At 41.3% G+C, this 21,247-nt stretch overlaps 1 protein-coding gene across 26 annotated transcripts in view; it reads left to right on the top strand.

The window, feature by feature from the left end:
- The window catches only part of PTPRD (protein tyrosine phosphatase receptor type D), a 1,176,641-nt gene that overhangs the window by 990,952 nt on the left and 164,442 nt on the right, over nt 1-21,247 (top strand). For 12 of the 26 annotated variants that reach the window (XM_082204501.1, XM_082204490.1, XM_082204511.1 and 9 more), the window contains 4 exons: nt 14,439-14,627; nt 16,629-16,646; nt 18,399-18,509; nt 19,875-19,886. In XM_082204501.1, coding sequence (XP_082060627.1) covers nt 14,439-14,627; nt 16,629-16,646; nt 18,399-18,509; nt 19,875-19,886 — 330 coding nt within the window. The remainder of the gene's footprint in view (nt 1-14,438; nt 14,628-16,628; nt 16,647-18,398; nt 18,510-19,874; nt 19,887-21,247) is intronic. The other 14 variants (XM_082204512.1, XM_082204495.1, XM_082204494.1 and 11 more) reach the window with 3 other exon arrangements.

The raw sequence follows: 21,247 nt of genomic DNA, 5'->3' as shown, positions 1-21,247 counted from the left end.
CCAGATTCAGCAGAAGAGGGAACGAGTAAGGGTAGAGAGAGAGTGTCATCTGGGGAAGAATGTCCAGGTGACACCAGGAAGAAGGGAGAGGGAGAAAGCATATCGGAGGAGAGGCTCCGAGACTCTGGCAGCGAGGGCAGTGAGGAGGGTGGAGGGGCACCACTAGGCACGCCCACTCTGCGCAGAAGGGTTAGGCGCAGAGAGGCGAGGCGAAGGTTGTCCGTCAAGGAGCTCTTATGCTGGAGGAAATTTAGGAGACGCCCACTCACGGATTCGTCGAGCGACTGAGCAGCAGCAGCACCCAGGCTTCTCAGTTAGGGAAAGACACAACCGCCCCTAAGCAGTTTGGAACAGCTAGAGGTTTACACACAAGCAACCCCAATTCCCGTGATAGTTCCCAATATTCTTTGTGGAAATCCATGACCATTCAATGTGTTATGATAACTGCTGTAAATGTATGGTGCAGATGGGACCTCTGAAAAGGAGAACCAATTCAGATTTCCCTTTCTTACCGCCATGGAAATGTTTGCCACAGTGCCAGATTCATGTATAAGCTAAACAAGCTATAGTTTAGGGCCTCACTCACTTGGGGTCCCCCCCAAAAAATTAAGGGAGAAAAAACCTGGATGTACGTTTTCAAAATATAAGAGTAAAAACAAATAAAATAAAACCTACATACAGCAACAGTGTTTTGTGTTGTGTAGGCTCCTATGATGTGAGTGATGGGCTCTGCCTGCTAGACTGCTCCCTAAAATATCACTGGTTTGCTTATTTCTATATATAGGATGCCTACATTCTGCATGTGCAAATGTCTTTAGATACCTATTAGGTCCATAAATTACCATATAGCATATATTCAACACAAAAGCAGCGACAATTTATTGTTGACAAAGTACAGCTGGACATATAAAGGGCCCCATTACCTTCAGTAGCTTATAGGGCCTCATCAAACTGAAATCTGGCCCTGATTTGCCATGCAGTGGTACCTCCGGTTACAGATGCTTCAGGTTACAGACACTTCAGGTTACAGACTCTGCTAACCCAGAAATATTACCTTGGGTTAAGAACTTTGCTTCAGAATGAGAACAGAAATCAGGCGGCGCAGCGGCAGCAGGAGGCGCCATTAGCTAAAGTGGTGCTTCAGGTTAAGAACAGTTTCAGGTTAAGAATGGATCTCCAGAACGCATTAAGTTCTTAACCGGGGGTACCACTGTACTTGGTTTGCTGATGTTGGATTCCCGAACATGGTTGGGTTGAAAAGAGTACATGATGGGGTGATTTGAAGGCATGTTGTAGGAGGACATGAAGAATGTTGGGATCTGAAAGACCCAGCGCCTGCCCCATCTGCTGGTACACACCTAAACCAGGACGTAAACTATGCCAGGCTTGAAGTTGGCATCGTTTGGTCCCACTTATTTCTCTCCCCATGTTTACTAATGGGAGGGGAAAGTTTTTAAAAGAAAAATCCTGAAAAGAGACAGAGGATTCACCTCCATGTCCACCCTTCCAGCAAGATCCCAATAAGCAATTAACTGCATTTGCCGCATCTAATTAGGTTGTGTGTTAATATATCAGCTTTCTCAACATGAGCAAGATATACACTGGATCCCAGGGCCCACCCACTTGCTGTCCGGCACAGAGCCACTTCCTTTGTTATCTTAATAGTCCAAACTTAGAAGGCTATTACCTCACCAGGAAGCTAGCCAGGAATTGAATCTGTGCTGGATCCAGGAATTAGAAGGATCCAGCCTACCCACCCTCTCCAAACTTGTAAGGCGATATTTCCTCCCTCTTCCTTTTTTCACCTTTCTTTCTTATTTTATTTAAGCCGGTCATCTAGGTAGCTTTTAAAATTCCTTGTATCAGCGGCTTCCTGCTGCTGCACACTCCGTTATAAAGACTGTTGAAACTAAGAGCTATTATTTTCTTCCCAATCAGAAGTAAATACAATAATCTTACTCCTGCTGTTTGAGGTTAACTTGCCGGTGAGCTTCTCCAGGGCAGCGTGGTGGGAATATGAGAAAGTGGTAGGATGGGGCAGCAGCTAATAACAGTGTTTATGGTCTTGTACCTGCGGTGATCTTGAGGTAATACCAAGAGTTTGCCAGGAGAAGTCAAAAGGTTTGAAATACTTCCTCTGGAAGGGTGCTAATTCATCATGGTAAGCGGTCCAGACAGACGGCTTTCCTAAGCGAACAGAACATATAAAGTATAAACTGAAAGCACCAACGGCTGGAAAACGTGAAGTTTTCCTTCGTATTCCAAACAGTAAATTACTGGGTGCGCTCAGAGTTTAATAAGCTCCAAAGAAGCATGAATTATATATCATTACTGTAGTGCCTATATATTTATCTATCTATCATCTATCTATCTATCTATCTATCTATCTATCTATCTATCTATCTAACAACAATAAAATAATGCAACATTCTAAAATCATTTCATTAAAAAATGACTTCAAATCAAATTGATGGCAACCATTGGGCTAGAGTTCTGAGAAGATTGCCAAAGGAGGGAGTCAGGCTGTGCCCTGCCCAAAGGCTTGGTGGAGCAGCTCTGTCTTTCAGGCCCTGCGGAAAGATGTCAAGTCCCGCAGGGCCCTTTTATTGTTGTCAAGTCATTTAGTCGTGTCCGACAGTGGCGTAGCATGGGGGGTGCAGGGGGGCCGGGCGCAACATCTGGGGGTTAGGGTTAGGGGACGCAAATCACGGGTTAGGGGGCACAAATCCATGGGTTAGGGGGCACAAATTACTTGCCTTGCCCCCGGTGCTGACAACCCACGCTACGCCTCTGGTGTCCGACTCTTTGTGACCCCATGGACCAGAGCAAGCCAGGCACTGCTGTCTTCCACTGCCTCCCGCAGTTTGGTCAAACTCATGTTAGTAGCTTCGAGAACACTCTCCAGCCATCTGGTCCTCTCTCGTCCCTGTCCCTCAGCCCTTGTGGGGGGCTGGACTATATTTTGAAGAAAAAAAATTGAACAAATTCCTATGCCCCACAAATAACCCAGAGATGCATTTTAAATAAAAGGACACATTCTACTCATGTAAAAACACGCTGATTCCTGGATCGTCCGCAGGCTGGATTGAGAAGGCGATTGGGCCGGATCCGGGTCTTAGTTTGCCCACCCATGCTCTGGTTGCATTCCACATAGGGGATTTGTTTTGTTTTCGATCATTCCTGGATTCTGTCTTCTTTATTTTTTGACGCTTGAGACCTGCTTTTTGAAAGAAGCGTAGCAAGTCAGCATTCTTATTTCTAAGAAAGAAGCAACTCTCTTAGGGAGAGAGTGGGGGGCGGGGAAACGAACAAAACCAGAATCATTCTTTAATGGGCTGCTAAAGAACTGCTGTGGGATGCAGTACTCTCTGGTCCTTTCTCTAGAGGCTGAAATTGCTGTTTTGACAGACCTCAAGATGGTGCCTCTGGAGTTTTGGAAAGAAGGTCCAAAAGTTGAACTTGCTCTTTCCTCAAGGCAATGCAGAAAGACAGGCAGTGTGGTGGTATCCGGCCAGTGTGTTTCTGATGCATTTTTAATGCAAAATATATTAAAACGTGATCTTGTCAGGTTTATTTTGGTTCCTGTCAGAAGCAGTTGAGAAGCAGCTGCTAGATTAAAAATGGTGATGTTGGTGGCAGCAGCGGCGGTGGGGAGTTTTTAGTGCTCTGAATAACTAACATACTTCACTTAAAAATAGATGCCTCAACTCTTTGTGGGTTTTTCTTTTTTCTTTTCTTTTTTTACAATGCCACACTATTCTCTGGGAAAGGCATCCATGTCCACATTATGCATTTGCTTTCTCCGGTTAATCCATAACAAACTGTGAAATTTCCAATATGATTACAATTTGACCATGAAATCTGTTATGAATAATTTATACCACTCTCAACCATGTACACCGGTGAGCCTCCCATTATTTCAAATGAGCCTTTATTACATTGAAGTTTAGCAGGCGGAATACTTAACCCTAATAGAGAATGCGTACCCTGCAGGGCATTTTACTACAATGTGAACCTGAGTAGCATCGACGATTTTAAAGGTATTATTCATCTATTAAAAGATTTCAGGGCTGCCTTTCATAAAATGTATCAAAATGGTGCAGAACAATTTAAAAATAATAAAATTACATATGAAGTAAACACTTCACACAGCAGACTATGAATAACACTGGGCAACAATTTTTTTACTTTTTGAATGTTGTCTAGATTTCTACAACTGATTTAGGGTATTTTTGCACTGCTGAATCAGGAACTGGCATCCGTTTCTCTCCATCAGGTCAGGTTTTTGTGCTATGTTGATTTGAAAAAAATCAGATCTTGTGACAAAATTGATTACATTTTTGTGGCATTATCAACTGATTTTTGTCAACACATATCATCCTAAATATGTTTTCAAGAGAAAAAAATGTTTTTTCAGCAACATATATTGATTACCTAATAGAAACATTGATTACTGTAAAATGAATGGTGGGCATTGATAAAGGTAAGTACACGTAAATTGCATGTTGCTTCACCATTTTTCAAGCTTCAGGGCTTGAACTTCCGTTTCTTGGAACTCCTGGAATGCTCAGCAGCAGGGAGGTCTCTCTTCAGAGTCCAACAGTAGTCAGCCATCATGACTGCGTCCCAGCGACCCTGATACCTGGTCTCCATCTCTTTCATGTCCTGATAGAATCTCTCCCCCTGCTCGTCACTCATTGAACCCAGGTTCTCAGGAAACCGGTCCATATGTGAAAATAGGTAGTGCATCTTGACGCTCATGTTGCAGCCCAGGTTTCTGAAAGCAGTCAGCATGTTGTTGACAAGTTCTGCATAGTTTCTGGCTACCAGAACAAATGCCTTCCACACTTCCAGTTCCACTTCGTTCATTGAGTTTCCAAACTCTGGATCTCTGATGAGCTGACGTATCTGAGGACTGTCAAAGATGCCAGCTTTCAACTTCTCCATGGTCAATCCTGGAAAAGCCTGGCACAAGTAAGTGAAGCAGTCACCAACCTTGTCCAGGGCCTTGGTGAACTGCTTGATTAAGCCGAGCTTGATGTGCAGCGGCAGGAAGCGTATTCTGTCTCTGCCCACCAGAGGGTCGTTGATGCTGTTCCTTTTTTTTGCAAGGCACCAATTCCTCCCGCACAGGCCAGTCCTTTTTTGTGTAATGCTGAGCATGGCTGCCCCATTAACTTAGTTTTGATCCCCCAACTTTATGCTTTGCTGCACCAATTTATGGAAGATTTCGAGGTTTTATGACTTCAAACTGATCCCTTTTCGACATAATCACCCAGAACTATCGGACCTGAATACTTCTTGTCATTAAAATAATCATTTCCAATCAAAACAATTATTCGACATGGCATTTTACCCCCACCAACTTCTTTTAAAATGCTCCACACAAGCGTACATGTGAACAAAAACGTAAAAAACCGACATGTGTCCATAGCTCAAAAACTTGACCTGATTGAGCAAAACCAATGTGATTTTTGGATTCAGCACATCAGATTCGTCCTAAATCAGCTGAAAAAATGCAGACAACAAATTTGTTGTTGACCAGTGTAATAACAACCTATCTAACGTCTGTTTACATCTATATTTCCTTTCCTTGCCTCTTGTACCTCGTCTCTGTTTTGCACCCTTGCTGTTGTGTATAGTTTCTGGGTAATTTTTGTCTGTTAGAAAGAATTCTTGCCAGAAATTTGGAATGTATATGCTTTATTAGGGTTATCAGAGGTAACTTTTAAAGTTATTATTTTTCAGGTAAATGGGGGGGGGGGTTCCTTAATACTGCTGATTTCTGCAAGTTCGGTGTTCTAGTTACATAGTAACTATCAAGGGCTTTTGGACAGCGAAAACATAATTCCTATTACTTAATGCATTTCTTTTGATCATGCAGATTTGTACATTCTTAGCAAAACGTCTGTCTGTTGGAGTTCAATGGCTGATTTACAGGGTCAGATTTAAGGTGCTGGTTTTGAACTTTAAAGCCCATCAAGGCCTAGGACCCTCGTACCTATGGGACCGCCTCTCCTGGTATGCCCCACGGAGGACCTTAAGGTCCATATATAGCAACACCCTAGAGGTCCCGGGCCCTAAGGAAGTTAGATTAGCCTCAACCAGAGCCAGGGCCTTCTCAACTCTGGCTCCAGCCTGGTGGAATGCTCTGTCTCATGAGACCAGGGCCCTGCAGGATCTGATTTCTTTCCGCAGGGCCTGTAAGACAGAGTTATTCCACCTGGCCTTTGGCTTAGAATCAGTTTCATTCCCTCCCCCCCTTTCTTTTTCTTTTCTCCTCCTATGAAGAGATTGCACCCTAATGTTTTAATGTTGTACCTTAATCTTTTAAATTGTAGTTTAATCAACTTGTTTTTATTATTGGTTGTTAGCTGCCCTGAGCCCGGTCTTGGCTGGGGAGGGCGGGGTATAAATAAAAATTTTTTATTATTATTATTATTATTATTATTATTATTATTATTATTATTATTTACACTAACTGCACAGGTATCTTGCATTTGGGTAACAGGGCCTTTTTTCAGCTGGAACTCGCCAGAAACCATTTTTCTAACCAATCAGGTGGGCACCATTGCCATTAAGGGAATAGGGGAGGTGTTCATGCCAGAATGGGACCTCTTTCTTCTGTAAAAAAATAGCCCTGGGTAGCCATTTTAGTGCCCTCAAGTTTAGTGCCCTGATTGTGAATGACAGATATTCAAGTTTTATTGGAGGAATCTGACAGCCAATATCCATACAGGGCTATCTTAAGCATATGTGGCGCTGGGGTGCAAAGATCTGCCCGGAACACCCCCCCCCCCCGGTTGCCCAGTCCCAGGCACACAGTAGGGAGGAACCAGCCAGCCGCCTCAGTGTCTCGCTGGCTTGGTCACCCCCGAACTTGCGGCGCAGAGCCGCCCACAGCAGAAGAGCCCACCGTGGTGCTTTGACCAACAGACGGGCTCTTCCCTGGACCCAACTCTTGGGCCCCAGACTCTTGGCCTGGTGCCCCTGAGAGCCCAATGCCCAGGTGCCCGGCACCCCTAGCCCCTATGGGTAAGACGGCCCTGTATCCATATTCAACCTCAAAATCCTCCTTCAGCCCAATATTTCTTTCAGGTACTGCTTTTTGTGTGAGACATCAGAGCAAAAATAATAATAATCCTAATATCAATTGCTAGAAGAAGTAAAATTGTTGCTTTCCCCATCTGGAGTAGAACACTCTTTGTGCTCTGTCTTCTGTTTGTATTTTATTGCAAATGACTGCCTTAATCATTTGTTACTTTAATTCAAAACTTGCAGAAGGACACTGGTGCAAACAAAAGCTAATGCAAACAAAGGCTCTTAATTGCTGGCTACAGCACTTTATGCAGAAACCGTTTCCATGAATGTGAGCAGAAGTAGAATGGGGAATAACATGCAAACTAGAGGTACTAGTATCATTCAAATTAGAGAAGCTGCATCAAACACATTTTAACTTTCATTTTATGTACTCCTAATCACTTTTGTTTTATCTTGCTTTTTCTACCCATTCTTCCATATCAACGAAAAGACATCCAGTGTAGTGACACCCAGAGTTCTGTAAGTGGTTAGAAACTTGGACTAGGACTTGTGGGACACCCAGCCTCAAATTCTCCCCTAGCAGTGAGGTTCTCAGCCTAACAAGGTTGATAGGAGACTGAGAGGATCTGTATAGTCATTGTCCAAGGGCTGTAACACAGAAGATGGAGCCAAGATTATTTTCTGCTGCTCCAGAGGGTAGGACCTGGACCAATGGATTCATGATCCAAGAAGGCCCTCTGCCTAGTTCCCTGTAACCTCACTTCTCACAGTGAGGGAACTGCCAGAAGGCCCTCGGAGCTGGACTTCAGTGTCCAGGCTGAACAATGGGGGTGGAGACGCTCCTTCAGGTATACTGGGCCGAGGCCATTTAGGGCTTTCAAGGTTAGCACCAACACTTTGAATTGTTCTTGGAAACATACTGGGAGTCAATGCAGGTCTTTTAAGACTGGTGTTATGTGGTCTTGGTGGCTGCTCTCAGTCACCAGTCTGGCTGCCTTATTCTGAATTAGTTGTAGTTTCTGGGTCACCTTCAAACGTAGCCCCATGTAGAGTGCATTGCAGTAATCCAAGCAGGGGATAACTAGAGCATGCACCACTCTGGCGAGACAACCTGCAGGCAGCTAGGATCTCATCCTGTGTACCAGATGGAGTTGGTAGACTGGCTATAATTGTTAATTGGCATTTGGACAGAGAGCCCACAAAGCCGTCATTATTGAGATGTGCTACCCTAAAGTTACCCAAAGAGGTGGTTGTCTTTTTGTGTTCTACCTTTGCAATTGCGGCAATGGTTGCATTATTATTTCTTTGTGGAATGTGGGTTATGTGGATTAGAACATCTGAGGCCACTACTGGTTGAGAGGGAAGGAGGTACCAGTGAGATGGGGAACAGTTTGATTTTTTTTTTTCCTTTGGTGAGAGCCTCAAGTGGGAGATTGCAACTGGAGTCAGAGCCAGATTGCTGTCTAGAGTATAACAATAGTGTGTGATAGATGGATGGCAATTTCGTTTAGTAGTATATATGGGTAGCTTCATTGTCTCCTCGTGTTTTCGCAGTGCATTTTAGTAAAGTGGTTGGAATGATACGTAATTTCTTTGATTCATAAAAATACTTAAATACTACAATTTCATAAAAAACACAAAAGCATTGTATGATATCTATCTTTCTATCTATATATCCTACGTAAAAAGCAATAGCAAAGATAACCGGGTAATTAGAATCATAGAATCATAGAGTTGGAAGAGACCACAAGGGCCATCGAGTCCAACCCCCTGCCAAGCAGACTTATCGTAATACAAGACTTATTGTAATACAATTGTTTCTTTAATTGTGCGCATAAGACTGGCACCATAGAAAAGATTTCAGCAAAATTTAAAAATCAGTGCTGGAGATGCCTGCTGATTTTCTATTGGAAGAGCAGTCTTCAAGACTGGGCCAATAACAGTGAAAGCTTGGATTCGAGTGGATATCAAATGATCCTTCCCCTCACATAACACATTGCAGTAATCCAGTCTTGTGGTTGCTAATGTCCAGTAATTGATGCAGCTGGTGAACCAGATAAAGCTGGTAGAATATACTCCTAACCTCCGGATGTTTGGGCCTCTAGAGTCAAAAATGTATCCAGGAGTACAGTACCTCCAATATCTGTATCTCATTCTTCAGAGGAAACGCAATCTCAGCAACAATGGGTAATGTACTTACAGGGTATGGAGACTGATTGCATAACTGCTGTGTGAGTTTCCCTTTGGGTACCTGGAAGTGTGAAAAGCAGAAGTGTTAGTGAGCCTTTTGCATGTCAACACTTTTTTTAAAAAAGCTGCATCTTCCAATTTTTCTGCCCAAACTGAAGGAAGGAGAGAAACTGGGAAGTAGCAGAGTTCGAAAAAGCCTCTCCTCCTTTTGGAGGAGAGGGGTTGTGAGTGGGAGCCGATTCCCGCATCACGCAGGGGGCGTTCCGGCCCCTGCCCTGCCATCATCACTGGCGCTCCACGCCTCCCAGCTGGGCAACCGATCGGGTGACACTTTGGGGGCGTGGTCTAGCCACTCAAATGCGGCTGCGCCAGCTCTCTCCACCATTGCACTGCCGATCTCCACGAGTCACCCACCCACCACTCCCTTTAGGGCGTAGCTTCTTGCCCGACCTTGCTATGGCCCCATGGTTGGTCTCCCTGGTTGCCCAGGGGGGCCTGGTAGAAGTTTTTTTTTTCCATTTGGCAAATTGGCACCAGCCTCTTGGTTTTTTTTGCCTACCTCATAGCAATTGTCACAACTTTCTTGGTATTTGGCGGTTAGGCATTGGAATGTGTTGTTGGTATATGGAAGGGCAAGGTGTGGCCATCGCCTACCCCTTCACTTATGGGTATTCCGTTAAAGGAATCCGGTGATCGTGGATCCTGTCCGATGCCCTGTGTGGCGGAGGGCCATGGCACGACCCTCGGTGACATCAGGGGAGAGCTTATAGTTGTATTTGCATTAACAGGCTCCCCCTACTAGTGGTTAACCCCTCATCAGACTCACCCCTCCCCAAGTGGGTGGAGTCAAATCTGCTGTTGTCCAATGCCTAAGCCAATACCTTCTCACATGCTGTAATCAATAAAGTTGTGGCCTTTTCTAGCCCATTAACCTAATATCCTGTGTCCACGTGTCTTTATTATTCCCAAGCGGGGGTCGGGTCCTCGAATCACAATATACATGTTCACATACCTGAAGAACATTTACCTTCTGGATAATCTGAGCAGACCTTTTATGCTTTCAAAATTTGCAGTGAGTTTCAACCTTTATAAAGAATCGGTGGGGACTGAATCAGTGCCTTGTTCAATATTTGTTTTTCTGTAGATTGGGAGAATCTAGTCCGTGCATTTATTGACTAAAGCTGCAAATTAGATTGTGAAGGCAGATAAGGTTCTGTAAGTTGCAAATGCACCAAGTAAATGATTTTTGCATTGTATTGTCAGTGCATGCAGGTCTTACTATCTGAACACAATACATTCTCAGAAAACTATTTGTTGTGCAAACATTTGCTTTATAGGGGTTAGCAAACTTTTTCTGCAGGGGACCAGTCCACTGTCCCTCAGACCTTGTGGGGGGCCAGACTATTTTTTTGGGGGGGAGAATGAATTCCTATGCCCCACAAATAACCCAGAGATGCATTTTAAATAAAAGGACACATCCTACACGCTGATTCCAGGACCATCCGTGGGCCGGATTTAGAAGGCAATTGGGCCGGATCCAGCCCCCAGGCCTTAGTTTGCCTACCCTTTGCTTAAAGAGTTGATGATTGGTTTCCTATGGGAAAATTTCTAATGCATTCCCAACCACAGAATGTTGACCCCAAAGTGAACAGGCAACCTGGGAAACCCCAGGGAAACCCTCTGAAACCTTGCAAAAGGCAGACAAGGAAGGAAGAAATGCTCTCTTATTTGTCTGATCTCTTCCCCTCCCTCCCTTCCACCATGGTTTCTGGTGAAACAGTTGCGGTAGACCAGCAAAACACAAAAAAGTAAGATTTGTTTAAGGCTTCTTATCTGTCTACAGTACTACACACAGGTCCAGCTGTTTAGATATCTGAATCTGTGATGTGCATAGCGAGGTTTGGGTACTAATTTCTTGTGTTTGGATAAGTGATAAGCCTGTTAAAAAATTGTGGAGCACACCTTCTGAAAACATAATATAAACGCAGCGGACCCCATGCAAGACAGTGTTGTGGTGTTTTCTCTTAAAGATTCTTAATCTGGTTCAAAATTCATCCTCGGAACTCTTTAGCTTGATGGACTGCTAGGGATACATCCCTGGAACTGAATTAGAAATTTAGTAGCAGAACATATTTACTAGCAAGACACCTTGCAAATGCTAAGAATATGTCATGTTTCCAAATTTCTTGTAGCTGCCACCATAAACAAATACGTACATTACTCATATTGCTCCCTGAGCACAGTAATCTGCCCTTTAATGGCCTGTAAAAATGACACTGTCATATGGCTCTGGGAAGGTCAGGTCTGATTTAAATTGTTGATGAATTACTAGCTAATTCAGCATGACAACATTAAAATGAAAAGTGGTGGACATTGTAGTTAAAATCCTAATGATGACAGTAATGTACAAACTAGTGAAGAAGACAAAATGTTTTTCCTCTTCACTTCATGTTGATGTTTAAGGTTTAAAATGTATTGATTACTAGCTATTCCCATCACCCCACCCCAAAAAAGTATATGTGGCTGTAGTATAATTGCTGATTGATGTGATTGTTCATCTTGTTTGATGATCTGTCAAACATGGTGCCATCAAACTGGAAAGACAGGTTTTGTAGAAATAACTAATAAATTTAAAGTAGAACAGAAAGCAATTAACGTCTTATAAACTACACCCACTGAGATAAGCATTGCAATTACAAATTCCATTATTTTCCCCAGTCCGTTTTATGTTGAATACTGGGTTTTATTGCCAAATACCTGACAGCCAGATTGGAAATAAGCCACAACTGTCAAAGTATAACAGCTCTGACTATTTGAATCTGTTACATTGTGATGTTTCTCATGAAAATTTAATGACGAGCGTGTATTCGGAGAGGTTCTGTGCATAAGAGGAATGGATAGAATTTAATTACCCTTATTAAAAATAAGAGAGAGAAGCTCTTTGCTTACTCCACCCTATTAGTATGCAAGATAGATTATCTTTGTTGTGTGCTTGTTTATATGAGAAAGGGGCCTCTAGAGTGTTCTTTGTGAGCCAAGAAGGAAATGGAAAGGTCATGCAAATGCATTAGAGTAGTACTTCAGCATGGCACAAGTCAAACCTTATCAGCAATTCCCAAGGTAAAGGCTTCACATCTTATAATTTGTTATCTAATGTAGGTTTCTTTGGTAAGAGCCTATAGCAAATGGCCTAACATTGTCAGCCTTTAACACTTCCTGCTTATTGGCAGAGATAAAAAGACATTCACACTTGCAGAAGATTAGTGACTACCACTCTCTCCTAGCAATATTTATGTGCATTCACATTGTCAGTGATTAAATAGCCTTGGAGAGAAGGAAGTCACCAGGGAATGCAGAGATTTGTCAAGTATCCAAGGATATCCCTCCAAGTTTTTCAGATGCCTCCGAAAGCTTTGCTGCAACTTTGTGAAAAGATCACACCATTTCATGGCAAAGCAAGTAATGTGTTTGACATTGGACAATTTGTAGTCAATTATTTTTATTCCTTAAAGAATTGCATGTCAATACCAGCCAAGCAAGATGTTTAATAACAAAGGATGCATTATACAGCAGTTATTGGTCTTTTTTCTTTCTATTGGTGGGTTATCTTGAAGCAAAATAAGAAATGGTTGTACTGCTTTTTTAAAAAATCACTGAAGCCTTTATAATGTTATAAGAATTTCAAGGTTATATATATATATATTCATAACTGTATATATAAACCACATGTCTGAAACCCCACAGAAAAGGTCCTGAATAAATTGACCTCAAACGTTTCTCTGCAAGGTCAAAGTGGGAAACCTCCCCATTGTCTCTTTCCTCACAAATCCCATCCTCACAAATCCTGTCTTAAGGGCACCTTCAAGATATGAACAGAGTGTGAGCCTGTCACCTGTGACCTAGATTCAGGAATTAAGTAGTTATAATAACAAAAGAGTGGCTAAAACCCAGATAATGCAATCAGGTAACTTGCTAGACAGGAGATAAACAACACACTCAGATTTCTGTTGTAGACCGCCTTTTCTGTGATGTAGGTATGATGTATCTGAGGGGTGGTCTTAGGCTACAAACCTTCTGTGATGTATGTATGATGTTTCTGGGGGTGGTCTTGGACTCCAGGGTGGGCAATTTAATATGTCTATATAAGGGCTTGCACACATGGTTGTGGGTCCTCTTCCTCTCTCCTGCATGTAAGGGGGCACCCTGATGCAACAGCTTTAATAAAGATCAGGCTTACTAGCTGCTTTGCTTCTCAATATTCTCTGGTTGGTCTCTGTTATTTTCTCCTACCAATAGAGAACCTACAAAAGGACTTTATATAGACTCTTGGGTACCCCATAAGGCAAAAAGAGAAGTCCCCCCCCATAACAATAAGCAATAAAAAAACCCAAAACACCATACATGTCTGGACATTTTTGTTATGGATCTATGCTTATTCTGATCATACCTGTTTAATCTGATATGGATCCAAATAGCCACCTAAGAGAGGCTTCCATGCACCTGAGTGAGATTTGAATTTGTACCTCTGGGTCAGCAATCCTGACTCTTCCAAAAGATCCCAGCTTGGGAAGATGTGGTTTGCTTAAACTATGCTGGTTGATAATACACCAAGATCAAATAGTTTTCTCCAACCGTAGACAAAATTGGTTGTATTAAACAGTGTTGCTCAATACAGTGGTACCTTGGTTGTCAAACCTAATCCGTTCCGGGAGTCCGTTTGACTCCCGAAACAGTTTGAAAACCAAGGCGCAGCTTCCGATTGGCTGCAGGAGCTTCCTGCACTCAATTGGAAGCCGCACTGGATGTTCGGCTTCCGAAAAATGTTCACAAACCGAAACACTCACTTCTGGGTTTGCGGCGTTCGGTAGCCGATTTGTTCGGGAGCCAAGTTGTTGGACAACCAAGGTACCAATGTAGATGGAAGCTTTTCGTCAGTGTATCTTTTAGTGATACCCACCTCCCTCCTTTGCCGCATCTGTTCTAGAAAGGCTCCAGATTCAGAGGATTATAGAGTGCAGGGAGGATGGGAAGAAATTGCAAACACACACACAACCAAAAAAACTTTCCAACTCCTTTCCACTGATGGAAGCCTTAACTCTTGGCTGTGTGACAACAATGGATGCAACCCAGTATGTTTGGAACACAGATTTAGCAATGTAGCTGTGATAGGAAATGTTTTATAAACCTGATGTTTATCTCTTTTTCAGAGGATCAAATTCCTCGTGGTTTCCCCACCATTGATATGGGCCCGCAACTAAAGGTGGTTGAACGCACTAGAACGGCCACCATGTTATGTGCAGCCAGTGGCAATCCTGATCCTGAAATAACTTGGTTCAAAGATTTTTTACCCGTGGACACGAGCAACAACAATGGACGTATCAAACAATTACGATCAGGTAAGGTCTTGTTACTGTTTGCACTAATGCCCAAAATTATACTCTCTCTTATTTTACGTTCCTTTTTAATTATTTTTATTTTATTTTATAGGTTATGATTTCTTCTTCTCTTCTTCTTTTTTATGTTGTCGAGCGTGTTGTCCATGTCTGTGTTATCGTCATAGCCTGTTTCCAGAGTCTATTTGTTTGTGTGTCTTGCAGCTTCTGTTTACTCCACAACGCTCACTTGCTGTGACTGTAGTTTTGATATTTTCCGTTTATTTACTGCGTTTTGGCAGTATTTGACAGATCCATTCTCTCTATCCCTATCTATATTATTATTATTATTTTATTTTAAAAAGTTATTTCAACATTGGACTTCAGAGTATGCAAGGAGTACCAATGGTTATATCCATCAAACCCAATCTATTTTTCTTTATTTGACAATTAAAATATTCTATAACAATTGTGTTTTGTGAGTTCTTTTCAACCTTTTGAATCCACCAAAGATTAGACAGTTTGGACACATCTTCCTTTTCTCTCACTAGTACATGGTTCACTCTACTTTTCTCATGTGCACTATCTTAACATCCTCCCTGACCCCAAAGCAAGCAAGCCAACCAAGAATAATAATCTCAAATCAATGGGTTAGCCTGTGAAGGGAGAGATTTTTACTGGCTGAGATTTATTTTCTGGTGCATTTAGCCACAGTAGTGTGCATAAACCCAAAGCTTTGTCAATATTAGCGTGTCCAGATCTACAGAAGCCTGTATTTGAAGTAGAGTCCGGCTTTCGCTGCTCTTTCTCCAACGGCTCCTTTCAACTCCACCTGATGGTCTTTGCAGCTTCATAATAAGATAACTCTAAATTATTTACTAAATGTAAAGCTTATTCCCATATTAATATACTACAAAAGGGTGGGATATATAATTAGCAGTCTACTTCGGCTGTGATAGTGATCTTCCTGCGGAATCAAGTTGTCTAGCCATATATCTTCCCAGAACTTTCAGCCTTTTTGACCTGTCCTGTGATGTTAAGCCGTCTTGTTAACCAACTGCTAATGCTTGTTGTCAGCAGAACTGTGTAGATTAAGCTTCTGTTAATGTAAAACTAGAAGTCAATTTTCAGTTGTGACATAGATGATTTAGTATATAAAGCTTTAACTTGAAAACTTTTGTACCAAATTATAAGGAATATAATAATATTTTTATGCTGTCTTTCTTCTCTCCGTATTTTAATCTCCAGAATCTATTGGTAAGTGCTTAGTTCTGAAGCGCACTTCACCCCCCCACTAATTTTCATATGCAGAATACTATGATTATGGTATTATGATGATGATGATAATGATTACTCTTAAAATGCATGGCATGCATTTTACTAACAGACAGTGTAGCCACCGGACCTTTGTAGCGGCACACACACAACCCTTCACAGAAATGTTGTCGTATCAGTCCTAGTAACTCTCAAGTTAGAAGGAGCAATACACAAGTATCACCTAGTTGTAGTGCAGTATATGACAAGTGAGTCCAACATAATCAGTATTTATTTCCAGATAGCCTCTCTCTCTCTTTCTCTCTCTCTATTATATATATATATATCTTCATATACTATATATATATATTTCTCACTTTAATAGTTATCCAGTATCTCTTCCTAAACTATGTATTAAATATAGTGTTGTAAAGGTTTTCTTTTAGGATTTCAGGCCTATGCAATATATATATATTAACCCTATATAACCAAACACCTAAGCTCTTGTAAGAATGATCTGCCTTGCCACTTCCCCCCGAAAATAATGGCCTTTGCCCAGTTTGGTACACTGCTATTTTGTTTTTTATAATCTAAGAATTGTACCTAAAAGTATATATTCCTGTTTTTACAGTATAGAAATTCAAGTTTCTTTTAAGACCTTATTTAATTCTGTAACTCTAATTTGATTCTTCTTCCAAAGCCCTAGCCTCTTTCTTCTCGTACTAATGCTTCTTCTTTCTAATCTTATTTGCATTCATATTATCCACCCAGGTGGTACACCAATAAGAGGTAAGAGTGCTGAACTAACGTTCACAGAATGATCTTATTCTTTCTGTCCTTTCATACCTTCCATTATATCCATTTTTAAAAAAACAAACAAATGCATTACAGAAATGTCCTTCATCCTTATTTCTTCCTATTGAGTTATGATCAGTGACTTCCATCTTGTGGTTTTGTTTTCCCCCCCACCATCCTTTTCACTTTTCATTGGGGGGAAAAAAGTTGTGTTTATTCATTCATTCATTCATTCATTCATTCTTTTCTTCTTTTTATTTCAAAAAAGATTCGTTACTTTGTGATATGCTTCAAAGAAAGCATATCCGGGTCTTCAGGCCACACAACCCAGTCACAGCGTACCATTTGTCCCTCTATTCCTTTTTTTCTTCTTCTTTTTCTACCTTTTTTCTTTTCTCTTTTTTTCCCCTTTTTTTCTTTCTTTTTTTTTGGTCCAACTGGAGCAAAAAAAAAAAGATCATTTTTTTTCTTCCTTAGCTGTTCTTGTTTTGGACCAAGCCAAGATGGTCTGGAGAACAGTTGCAGACATGCAGACGACAACATGGAATATCTACTTTTTAACTTTGTCTTTCAAGGGGGTTTATTTTATTTTTAATTTTTGTTCAATTATATATTTTTCTTTTAACTTTAATAAAGTAAAGTAAAACAACAAGAAAAAACCCACCACATTCTTCTCCCTAATAAATTACAGCAACTATATATATTTTTTTTTCTTCTTGGATTTACCGATCTCTGGATTTTTGGATCCTTCTGATCTTCAGGCTTTGGAAATGGAAAGGTTGATGACTCAGTATTCTTGGTGATAAAATGTGGTATTGCTGGTTTTTAATCATTTTATATTAAAAACAACAACTGCTCATGTCTTTTGTAATTCTTGTTTTGTTTTTTTCTTGGGTTTTGTGACACCACACTGCTAATCCCAGCCGTGGATTTTGATGGGTGTCTTAGGGCTGACATCCCGATGGTCCTCAGCAGTGATTGGTTGCTTCTTCCTTGTTGGCTTGGCCCCTGCTTTTTAACATTTTTTTTGCCTCCTAATTCAACTGTTCTTGTTTTTCAGCAAATGCACTAAAAAGATTGTAAGTTGTGGCGAAATGTCTTTCTTTTTCTTACCAATCTGCATGTCTTTAAGGGAGTTTTGTTTCTTTAAAGGAATATTTTGATTGCTATAAATGACTAATTTGTTTCTTTTTTCACTTTAAGCAGCCCTTTTTTTGTACTCGCTGCACATTTTTGGCCTTCTTCAGCGGAAGACTTTCTTGAAACCCATCTTCTCCCTTTTTTTCCCCTTCTTTTTTCTTCTTTTTTCCGAGTGCCACCTTTTGTATTATTACTTTTGCTGCACAAATAAATAAATAAATAATAATCTAATCCGCTAAACAGTGACAACCCTATGACCTAATATCCTATGCTTTGTTTTAAAGCCATATTTCCTTGAAGCAGTCTCACCCATCTCCATTTTAATAGTCTAGGAGAAAACAGTATATTGTGCTAGAAAATATGTTTGCGAAATGCAGATTGTTTTCCTGTGCTAGTATTGATGGTGTGAAAAAAATAATCTCTTTGTTTTTTTCATCACATCATAATTATTATTTTTTTGTCTGTGCCACTGTAGCGAGAAAATGAACCGACGTTGCGTGGACCTCCGCATACAGGGCTTTTCATTATTATTAAGCGGTGTGTCGTTGGGAGCTGAAAAACCCATCATTGACAGTCTCTTTGGCAATGTATTTTATATCCTTACAGGTGCCCTGCAAATCGAATTGAGCGAAGAATCTGACCAAGGCAAATATGAGTGTGTTGCAACCAACAGTGCAGGGACACGGTATTCTGCCCCTGCCAATCTATATGTCAGAGGTAGGAATGATAAACCCGGGTATCTACCCTTCAGTCAGGCGCAAGGGGCGTTAAGTTACTCTCGGGGTCTATGCCATAACTACAGTAATAAGCAAAGTATCTGGGCAAAGGGGTGGGGGGGAAAGTAAAATAAACACTGGGAAAAAAGGCTTAGAGTATGAATTTGACGAGGGGAGGAATATGAATAAAGGCACCTTTGAGTCCAATCCACCCCTGTGGACTTAAGGTTTGTAAGTATGCTTCTGTTTTTACATCTTGACTTCTACTTTTTCCTGCATTGACGATTGACCTGAGTGTTGCATTTATTTTTGGGTTTTCCTCTTCTCCTTTCTTTGGTTTATAATTCCTAATGCGATTGCTTGCTGTGCAACTAATTTAGCTCTAATTGAAACTCAGGGGTGCTGAGGTGTGTTGTACCCACATGACCTCTGCTTCTGAGCTGAAAAGGAAAAGTTCTTAGCTTGGAAATTCTCGCCGAAGAGGACAGTGGTGTGGCCTGCCTTCTGTGTTTCTTTAAGCTTAGTTTCGTAGAGCTATAAATATATATATATATACATACTTTCTCTTAAATTGAAGTTTTATCAGTAATACGTAATCCCTGGCACTGCTGTAATGAACTGGCTGTTCTTTGTATTTTTCAAAAGGGGGAGGGGTGCCGAGAGATTTGTCTTTTTTGATAGATATGAATTGGGAGGATAAATTCATAAAAAGTATATTCTTGTAAGGGTAACAGGCATGATTGCTTTTTAAACCTATGGAAGCTCTTAGTTTTGTATATTTAAAGTGCCTCCTTTCTGGCACAGTTTCCAGGGTCTGGCTCTGAAATGAGAGCACCCCTTTTCTATATAATTTATACAAATAATCCCATTTCCCTGCAAAAAGAAAGGGTGGTTTGGAATGAGAAGGGGAGAAGGGGAGGGGGAAAAGATGAGGGAAGATTTCGGTTCATACAGCTGTTAGCTCATTACTTTGGTGTGGGGAACGCTGTACAAAACTTTTATAATATATATTTATGATTTAGCTTTCTGACTAGAAAGGGTTCGGAGGTTATTTTGGCCTCCTTAGGAAGCTATCTGGTCCTTTTCCTTTCAAAGTAGTGTTTCTTGCATGAGGCATGTGTGCCGTTACGACTTGAAGGAGTTCCCCTTTCCCCACTCAAATGATGCTAGTTCCTAATACCGCGATAGCTGCGTGAAATTGCTTACGGTCAGAGCTGAGGTAGTAAGGTTTGATTAGACCAAGTAAAAGTTGTTCAAGTAGCAGTTGAAAGCCTTGATATGGCCTTTTTACTCTCTCTGTGTTTCCCTTGTTTTTCTCCTTTCCTCATTTCATTGTGTTCTGCATCAAACCCCCTACATCCCTCAGAGCTGCGAGAAGGTTGGTGTGTTTTTTACTTTTTTACCCACCTTACAAAACTATTAATTAAACCAATAACAAAGAATACAAATGAAATGAATGTAGCTGCATTGTGGCCTTTTTATTTTTAAGTTGATGTTATGTTTAAGCAGAGAATGCCCCGGTCATGGCTTCTAATGTGTGCTGGTATCGTTGTGCATGTAGACAGAGGGAGAGAGGCTGGGTGCATGACAAGCCAGTAACACGCTTAACACTTCAAGGAGTTGTCAATCTGGTCAGTGTTCCTGCTTCTGGTTCTTTTTATCTTCTTTTCCTTCTTCAATTTTATTTCCCTTTGATTTCCGTTGTTAATGCCTGCTGATACGGGAATGAGTTCCAGCAGATGCTCCTTTAAGCAGCCCAAGCATGAAGACTAATATTTCTCCTAAGTTTTTTTTTCTTTTTCCGTTTTCCATTTTCTTTCAGTAGTACAAATTCTGCATTGCCCCTCACTTGCTTTGTGTGACCTCGGTTGATTGGCTGCTGAAGGCATGTTTCGCTCTTTGTCCTCCCTATGCCAGTCCCATTCACTCACGAGGCCATCACCGTAAGCCCCTATCGAATCTCTAGAAATTTATCTCAATTCAGTGCAAAGGGTAATGAAATGATCGCTTTGCATTCATAGTCCCTTAATCCAGCGAAAGTTCGCCGCTCTTAAATCACACTTGTCGGCGTATAACGCTAAACCATTCCCCACCCCCTGCCATTAACTTCAGTGGGCGGATTTAATGACCACTAACCTACCTCCCATTGATTTCAATGGGACGTGATTATGACTAACGTTCTCCGGCCGGGACCGTAGCCATTTATTTACGAATCGGTTTGTTTATTTCGCTGAATCAAAGACATCCTTGTTTTCAAGGCCCACGTAAAGCACAGCCTATTGTGTGCAATGAAAGCACAGGCCTCTGTTGCCTCTTGCTCTACACATGCACACAGAAAATATTTGAAGCAGAAACACTGATCTGTTATTGCCTGGTAATTTTCTCAGTGTTGTGTTTTCTTAAATATTAACTACTCTGTTAATGCAATGCCCTGCTGCTAAATAGTTTAGATATCACTGTCCCTCATTTTGTACACGTAGAGCTGCTTTTAGTAGTATTATTAATCCTAGCAGCTTATTTTGCTTCCCCCTCTGTGTGAACGCCATGGAACCCGGAATGTTTTAATGTTCTTCTCCTTCCCTGCCACCGTATACTTGCTTCATAATAATCCCAGGCTTAAACAAATATCCTCCTATTCCCTGTCCTACCCTCTTAATATCCCTGTTTCTTTTAAACTATCTTGCCTTCACATTTTTAAAAAACCTATTCTCTATCCCAATATGTTTCCTTCCCCTTTCC

The sequence above is a fragment of the Podarcis vaucheri genome (assembly GCF_965113315.1).
Source record: "Podarcis vaucheri genome assembly, chromosome: 17".
NCBI lineage: Eukaryota > Metazoa > Chordata > Lepidosauria > Squamata > Lacertidae > Podarcis > Podarcis vaucheri.
The sequence above is the reverse complement of the archived record's forward strand: the minus strand, read 5'-3'. Positions and strand labels throughout refer to the sequence as shown.